General features: G+C 60.2%; 1 protein-coding gene across 5 annotated transcripts; it reads left to right on the top strand.

The window, feature by feature from the left end:
- Positions 1-581: 581 nt before the first annotated feature.
- MPL (MPL proto-oncogene, thrombopoietin receptor) lies at positions 582-7012 on the top strand. 5 transcript variants are annotated; one of them, XM_088169814.1, is made up of 12 exons: positions 582-1554; positions 3620-3749; positions 4083-4258; positions 4481-4740; positions 4817-4973; positions 5136-5265; positions 5536-5708; positions 5812-5954; positions 6100-6259; positions 6438-6525; positions 6626-6713; positions 6798-7012. In XM_088169814.1, the coding sequence occupies exons 1-12, from the start codon at positions 1302-1304 to the stop codon at positions 6999-7001; spliced, it is 1962 nt and encodes a 653-aa protein (XP_088025940.1). In that variant the 5' UTR covers positions 582-1301; the 3' UTR covers positions 7002-7012. The 5 variants fall into 5 exon arrangements, with proteins under 5 accessions (XP_088025940.1, XP_088025937.1, XP_088025938.1 ...); XM_088169811.1 differs by having other exon boundaries at positions 4817-5265; XM_088169812.1 differs by lacking the exon at positions 6438-6525 and having other exon boundaries at positions 3638-3749; positions 4817-5265; positions 6526-6713.
- Positions 7013-7048: the final 36 nt, after the last annotated feature.

Below are 7048 nucleotides of genomic sequence, written 5' to 3'. Positions count from 1 at the left end.
CGCTCTGGCCAGCTGGCACCTCTCAGCACTGTGCTAAGCCATCAGGTAACTTCGCCTATCTGGCAAAGTGCCAGCTGTGTTTGACCAGCCTGCTCGAATGTGTGCTGGAGGGGTGATCTTCACTTGCTTCAAGGGTCACCTGGGCTCTGCACTGACCCTCCTGGAGGAGCTCCTGTCCCAAGCTTCCATCCATCACCTGCCCTGCTGTTGTTTGTTACCCTGAGAGTGGTTGGGCTTCACCTCTGCTGGCTTCAGCTTGCTCAGCCCTGGACACGACATCCAGCTCTCTGTCTATCTGTCTTCTGCAGTCCCATGAGAAGCAAGAGTGGCTCCTGCAGAGCCTGGTATCCCTGTTGGAGACAGGCACATTTGCATTGTCCTGGCAAGTCTTTTATCCCCAGAAGGTCTCTGAACCCTGTCAATACCATTCTGATTTTTCATTTTGGCCTCCAGTGCTCTTTGGTGTCAACTGCAGCTGTTAGTGAGCAGCCTCTCTGCCCTATCCCTGAGGTCCCCAGTGAATCACTGATGGGAACTGGCCCTCACAAAACAGCCTGACAAACGTGCCACTGCCTCTGCACCCCCTCTGCTCCAAGCTGGGAACAGTGTCTCTGAAAGTGTCACCAGTTCTGCTCACATCTAGGTATTTCTGCTTCTTTTGACCAAAAAAAAATTGTCTGTGTCAAGTTGGGGCTGGCTGCTCCTGTCTCCCCTCAGTACCTCTGGTGCTGTCCTCAGCTACTGGGTTTGAAGAAGCAAACCTGGCCTTGGTGCACAGGGGACACATGTGCAAGTGGCTCCTTGTGCCCTGGTGCCCCTCAGGCTGTGCAACAGTGCTGTGCCCTGGCAGGGTGGGAGACCCTCCAGCCACCAGAAGTAGTGGACTGGCATGAGGTTGAGTATGACTGTGGGACCTCGCTGTGGTGGCCCTGCTCCTGCACCACCACCACTAGCACCTGTGTGGGCTCTGCCCCCTGTGCCTGCAGCTCTGCTCCCAGCAAGCCATGGGGACGGTGCTGCTGGCACAGCACACTGCTGCTGGTGGCACAAGACACAATGGAGGCAGATCAGCTGTGCCATATCCCATTCTCCATGTGGCAGCAGCCCCAATAGCCTGCCCTGCCCCACACAGGGGCCTCCCTAGTTTCTCAGGGGTTGTTTTTCTTCCTATCCTCCCAGCATGCCAGTAGCCACAAGAGCAGGACATGCCGCCTATCTGATAGGAGCAGTCTCTCTTGGCACTGCGGCCGGCGGCAGAGGGGCTGTGGCATTGTGGTTTCAGGCACAGGGAAGTGCTGGTGATGGGGCAGGAGGAGCCCCCAGCCAGGCTTCCTGAGCTGCACAGCCACCACTTCCCAGATAAAGGTATCGCCTGGAGGAGTTGCAGCAGCTCCCTGGACACTGGGAAGGGCCGAGCGCAGCACGTGTGGCTCCGGCACACAGGTTGCAGGATGGCAGCCTGCCTGTGCCAGGGCTGGCAGCTCTCACTGCTCCCTGCCATTCTGCTCAGCCTCCACAGCCCACCATCAGCCCCCGAGCCAGTGACATCCCAAGGTAGGTCCTTGGGGCTATTTTCTTCCACAAAGGATGGGCCAGAGAGGAGCTGGAATGCCAGGTATGGGCAGTAAGCACCCCACAGCAGCTGAAATTTACAGGATTGGGAAGGGGGCATTCCAGGAGGGTGTGCAGGGGGTGTTCAGGGCGAGCAATGGAGTGCCATTCTCACCTGTGTGACACCTTGAGATGCTTGGAGTGAAGGAGCACCTATGGTCTCTGCAAGCAGAGCTTGGCTGTCCATAGGTTGCCCCTGAGGATGGCAGTCTGGTGCTCCCAGTCCTGCTCAGGTAGCAGAGGGGCTCCTCACTCATCAGAAGTTCTGAGAGTTATGACACGATATGGGTTTGAGCAAGACTCAATTTAACATCTGATGGCACAGCTTGCACCACGTGCAATGCAGTGACACTTCCAGGCTAACCCCAGTGCTCCTGCACCAGCCTTGCCAGGATCTTACTATCCCACTGGACACCCTCGTCTTAGCTGGTAGCAGGCCCCAGTCTGGCTCACTGCACCTGTCAGAGCCACTCTCCGATTTAGTCTCATTTCAGTCTTCTCCACGCATTCTTTGAGCACCCCTTTAGAACTTTCTGTAACACCATAAAAAGCATTAACTGAATAAATCCCTGTTGATCTCCTGCTTGTCTCTCCAGCCCCACCCCAAGTCTCTGGCCACGACAGACTCAGGAGCACATTTTGAGTCACCCTCATAGGAGCCGTGGAATGAGGGTCAGGGTTGGACTCATCCTCTCTCTACCCACAGCCTCTGCAAAATCGTTGTGCCTTGAGCCCTCCACTGGCTCGGCAGCACTGCCCAAGCATGGCCGGTGTGGGCTGCAGAGCTGGGCAGCTGCCCTTCCTAAGAATTGGGCTGTGCTCAGCAAAGATGCTCTGATAGCCCACAGGTGGCCTCCCACTGATGTCATGGGTCCCCGTGCCACTGAGCTGCTGGGACCTGGCCACTTCATGTCCTGGTGCTCGGAGCTGAGTGAGGTCATGGAGCCAGCATTAGGCCTGGGGTGGGGTAATGGGGGGCAAAAAGAGAAGAACAGGTCTATGGCAGAGATAGGACAATGGGCATGGTGAAGAAGGCAGCACAGGGCTGGGAGAGTCAGGCCAAGAGAAGGGACAGGGCGAGCAGAAGGACACTAAGCTGGTGAGAACATTTGGGAACTGTGACTTATTCTTTGCCCAGGGTGGGCTCATTTGACAGTGCAGTGGGCGTGTAGCACAGAATAGATACAGTCAGAAAATGCAGCAGACATTGGCAGCGTGAGGTCCCAAAGTTGGGGGCAACCCCTTGGGAAGGCAGCAAATGCCAGTAGGAAGAGGAAGAGGGCTGGAGCAGGTCCCAGGGCAGAAGTAGTGAAGGAGAAGGGACTGCTGAAAAAATGCTGGGGGCAGCAAGACCACCCCTGTGCATCACACATCTGTATCTGCCTCATCTGGAAGAGGGGCTGTCCCCTCTGCTACAACAACAGGAGCAGACACTCATATGTCAACAGAGCTACCAGTGCTTTGGACAGAGATCCTGCAGGGTGTGATGCTCCAGTTTGTCCACGTAACGACAGGGAGCACGGCTTACTGAGGGGGACAGACATGCCCCCAGGGCAGGGGTTTGGGCATCTCCCCCTGCTCAGGACCACATGCCCCCACACAGCCCCCAGGCCCTTTCCCTTTCCCTGGGGTGCTGCTCCTTCTTATCTCACTTCCTCGCACCTTCCGGCATGAGCAGGGCAGGGGTGCTTCCCCTGATGCTGGGCCCTGAGCTCCCCTCTGACCGCAGGGTTATTTTGAGATGTTTGTTTGTCCTCAAGGACCTCGTGTACTGAGGAGGGGGGCGTGGTGGGGCCGGGGGGAGCCCTGCATGAGCCAGAACCCCAGTGCAAGCCAGCAGCCAGCACGGGTGCTGTGTCCCTCCCCAGTGTGCCAAGCTGGTGGAGGGCACCTGTGCCACAGCCATGCTCAGGCTGCCTGTGTGCCAGAGGGCATGGGGCAGGTGGAAACAGGTGAGATGGGGATGGGTTTGTGCCCAGGGGCTCCTTCATGCCCACACTCCTCCCAGACGCTGCACTGCTAGCAGGCGTGACCGAGGACATCCTCTGTTTCTCCCGCTCCTTCGAGGACCTCACCTGCTTCTGGGACGAGGAAGGAACAACAACTGGGATGTACCATTTCTACTACCAGTACAGCAGGTAGGAAATGGTGGGGATACAGCCCAGCCTCCTCCTTGCTGTACACAGAGCAGCAGGGTCAGGGTGTCACAGCAATCTGGGCCATCCCAGTGGTTCCAAGCTACAAGGAGAGATGGAGAGCCCACAGAAGCTACACAGCAGCCATTGCACACCCTGCAGCAGGGCTGGGGCCTTGGCTGTCCCTCAGTCCCATGGGGATAGTGCCCTGCAGTGGATGGTGGCATGGGAAAGGAGCTGGTGACACCAAGATCTTGGTGCTGTGCCTCACATTCCCTCTCCTCAAGCTTGGCCTGAGGCAGGAGGTGCTGCAAGACCCTGCTCTCCATTCCTCAGGGATGTGCCCACAGAGTGTATGGTCTCCACGTGGCACCATGGGGCTGGTGGGAAGCGACATGTCTGCGTCTTCCCCAGCCAGGATGTGCGGCTCTTTACCCAGCTCCACCTCCGTGTCCTAGATGCCACCACAAACAAGACGAAGTATTGGCGGGAGCTCAGTGTGGATGCAGTGGGTGAGTCCCTCTGACTGGGCAATACCCTGTGACAACAGGACAGTCCCCAGATCTGGGCCCCCTGACCTTCTGCCCACCATGGGGGCCGGCAACACTCTGAGTCCTGCATGTTGGGCACAGAGGCAGCCTTGGGGGGACATCCATGTGTCCCCCAGAAGGACCAGGCATTGCCCAGAGCAGGGCTGCTGCAGGAGGGCAAATACCCTGGCATGTTCTCTGCAGGTCTCATTGCTCCCCCAGTGAACATCACAGCCCGCTGGGCTGGGGCTGCAGGGCAGCTCTGCGTGTCATGGCAGCCACCACTCGCTGACTTCCTGAACTTCTTCCTCTACGAGGTGCAGTGCTGCCCTGCCAGCTCTCCAGGGATGCCCTGCAGCACCACACTGAATCCTGGTGGGCAGCACCCTGGGGACCCCTCCATCCAGTCAACTGTCAGCACCCACACACCCAGGGCTGGGGCATCCTCCCCGGCAGTGGGGCAGGTACATAGAGGGGTCAGGGATGGGCAGCGGAGGTTGAGGCCTGCAGTTGCTCCTCAGCTTGGCCCCTCTCCTACAGAGGCTGGTCCAGGCCAACACCTGGGTGGTGCTCCAGGACCTGCAGCCAGGGGTGAGGTACCACATCCATGTGCGCAGCAAGCCCGACGGTATCTCCATGGACGGCATTTGGGGGCCCTGGTCACAGGCAGTAGCTGCAGAGACACCCCACTCCTCTGGTGAGCAGCCATCCCCTCGGCAGGGCTGCTGGCAGGAACAGCAGGGAGGCATCCACATCTGGGGCTGCAGGGGGTGGGGTCCTGTTGTAGGTGAGATGCAACACCCAAGTTTTGGGCCAAGGGGAACCAGCCCCCTCCCCGCCCTGGCTCTCACCTGCCCAGGAGACATCAGGCTGTGCTGCAGTACCCCTGACCTGCGGCATGTGCACTGCGAGTGGAGCTGGGATCCTGCAGAGCCCCACAGTGCCCACCAGCTCTTCTACCGGCCACCTCCAAGCGGGGCTGGCACAAGGTAAGGGGCATGGCAGGCATATGGCACTCAGGGAGGCACATCCCAGGGACCACTGGTCCTGCTGTGTCCCAACATCCCACACTGGGCCCCTTGTCCATGCCCTGCTCTGTCCTGCCCTACCACCACCAATCTCATACCTCCTCACCACCTCTCCTGGCCATATTGCACCTCCTGCTACAAGCAGCAGTAGCTTTTCTGGGCAAGTGCAGGAGGAATGCTGGCTGTGGCTATGCTATGGTGGGACTGACTGGCTCCCCACTCCTTCCACAGGGAAGATGCATGGCAACAGTGCGAGGAGGTGAGCAAGGGGGCACAGGGCACCCATGCCTGCATCTTCCAGCCTAAGGCTGGCAGTGCCATCTCTGTCCTGGTGAATGTCACCCGGACCCAAAAGCTGCCCACACTCAGCTACTTCAAGGAGCCCTTTTGGCTGCACCAGGCTGGTGAGTCCCACTGCCACCACAGCCCCTGCCTGGCTCACAAGGGACACAGTGTCCCACGTCCCGTTTCACAGGAGCAACACATGCCTGTCCCCAACACCAACAGTGCTCACAGATGCCCCACAGCTTGTGCAGGCGACAGTGTCACAGGGCCGGCTGAGCCTGCAGTGGCTGCCGCCCCTGGAGCTGCTGGCAGAGCAGATGGACTACCAGGTCCGCTATGCCATAGAGAACAGCAATGACTGGAAGGTAAGGCCTGGCCAGTATACCCGAGCAGCCCTGCTCACCTCCGCTGCTGACACACGGCAGGCACGGGGTCAGGCAAACCGGGACCCGCTCCTTGGTGCCTTGGCCACCCCACAGCAGCCATACCTAGCTTGGCTCTGCCCCGCAGGTCCTGCAGGTTCCACGAGCAGCTAGGAAAGAAGTCCTGGACCTGCGGCCAGGCACCCGCTACCACGCCCAGGTGCGGGCCCAGCCCAGCGGGCCGTGGTACCAGGGCAGCTGGAGCGCCTGGTCCAAACCTGTTGTGGTTGATGCCGCGGCTGATGCGGGTAAGGGACAGGGCAGGGCTGGAGGCTGCGGCCAGAGGAGCCGCCCGGCTGATCGTAGGAGACGGAGAGTGCTGGAAATGGGATGGGAATACCGGGAAGAGGGTGACAAAGCTGCGAAGGGCTCAGAGGTGGTGGGTCTGGGAAGGGCCACAGGTCCAGCGTTCCTCTTCCGATGCAGGCTGGCTCATCCCCAGTGTTACGGTGGTGCCGCTGCTCTTCTCAGCGGTGCTCTTGGGGCTACGGTGCACCTTCCCCTCCTTCTACAGGTAAAGGGCTGCGCCGGGGGCAGGCGGGGGGATCCATGCACGGGGCATCACGGCACCTCAAGGCTGAGGGTACCTTCGATGTCCCTTCCCCCGTACTCAGCAACGTGAAGCAGAAACTCTGGCCGCCCGTTCCTGACCTGCACCGTGCTCTGGGCAACTTCCTCCAGGACAGCGGCAAGCACGGCCAGGTGAGGGGCTGGGGCAAGGCGGCTCAGCTTCCCCCGGGGGCAGCTCGAAGGGCAGCCCCTACCGCGTACATCCCTGTCCCCCAGGCCAGCGCCTTCGACAAGCAGCCGCCAGAGGAGGCCGTCCTGCCCTGCCTGCTGGAGGTGCTGCCCGGCCCGCGGCGTGAGGCGGGCCCGCCGCCGGAGCACGCTGGGGGCCGCCTGTCCAGCACCGACATCGCCAACCAGTCCTACCTGCTCATGAGTGGCTGGGAGCCGCGGGGAGCCACTACTGCCCCCACCCCGCCATAAACGCGCATCGGAACTCAAGCACCCGCCTGGGCCCTCCTTCGCCGTCC

The sequence above is a fragment of the Sturnus vulgaris genome, chromosome 9, assembly GCF_052056855.1.
Source record: "Sturnus vulgaris isolate bStuVul1 chromosome 9, bStuVul1.hap1, whole genome shotgun sequence".
NCBI lineage: Eukaryota > Metazoa > Chordata > Aves > Passeriformes > Sturnidae > Sturnus > Sturnus vulgaris.
The sequence above is the reverse complement of the archived record's forward strand: the minus strand, read 5'-3'. Positions and strand labels throughout refer to the sequence as shown.

What these genes read in the sequence shown, in the direction of transcription:
- MPL (XM_088169810.1), top strand. Translation starts at nt 1,302, where the DNA reads ATGGGGCAGGAGGAGCCCCCAGCCAGGCTTCCTGAGCTGCACAGCCAC. An exon ending in GCTCAGTGTGGATGCAGTGG is followed by an intron (nt 4,259 to 4,480) that starts GTGAGTCCCTCT and finishes TGTTCTCTGCAG; the next exon opens with GTCTCATTGCTCCCCCAGTG. An exon ending in CCAAGCGGGGCTGGCACAAG is followed by an intron (nt 5,266 to 5,535) that starts GTAAGGGGCATG and finishes CTCCTTCCACAG; the next exon opens with GGAAGATGCATGGCAACAGT.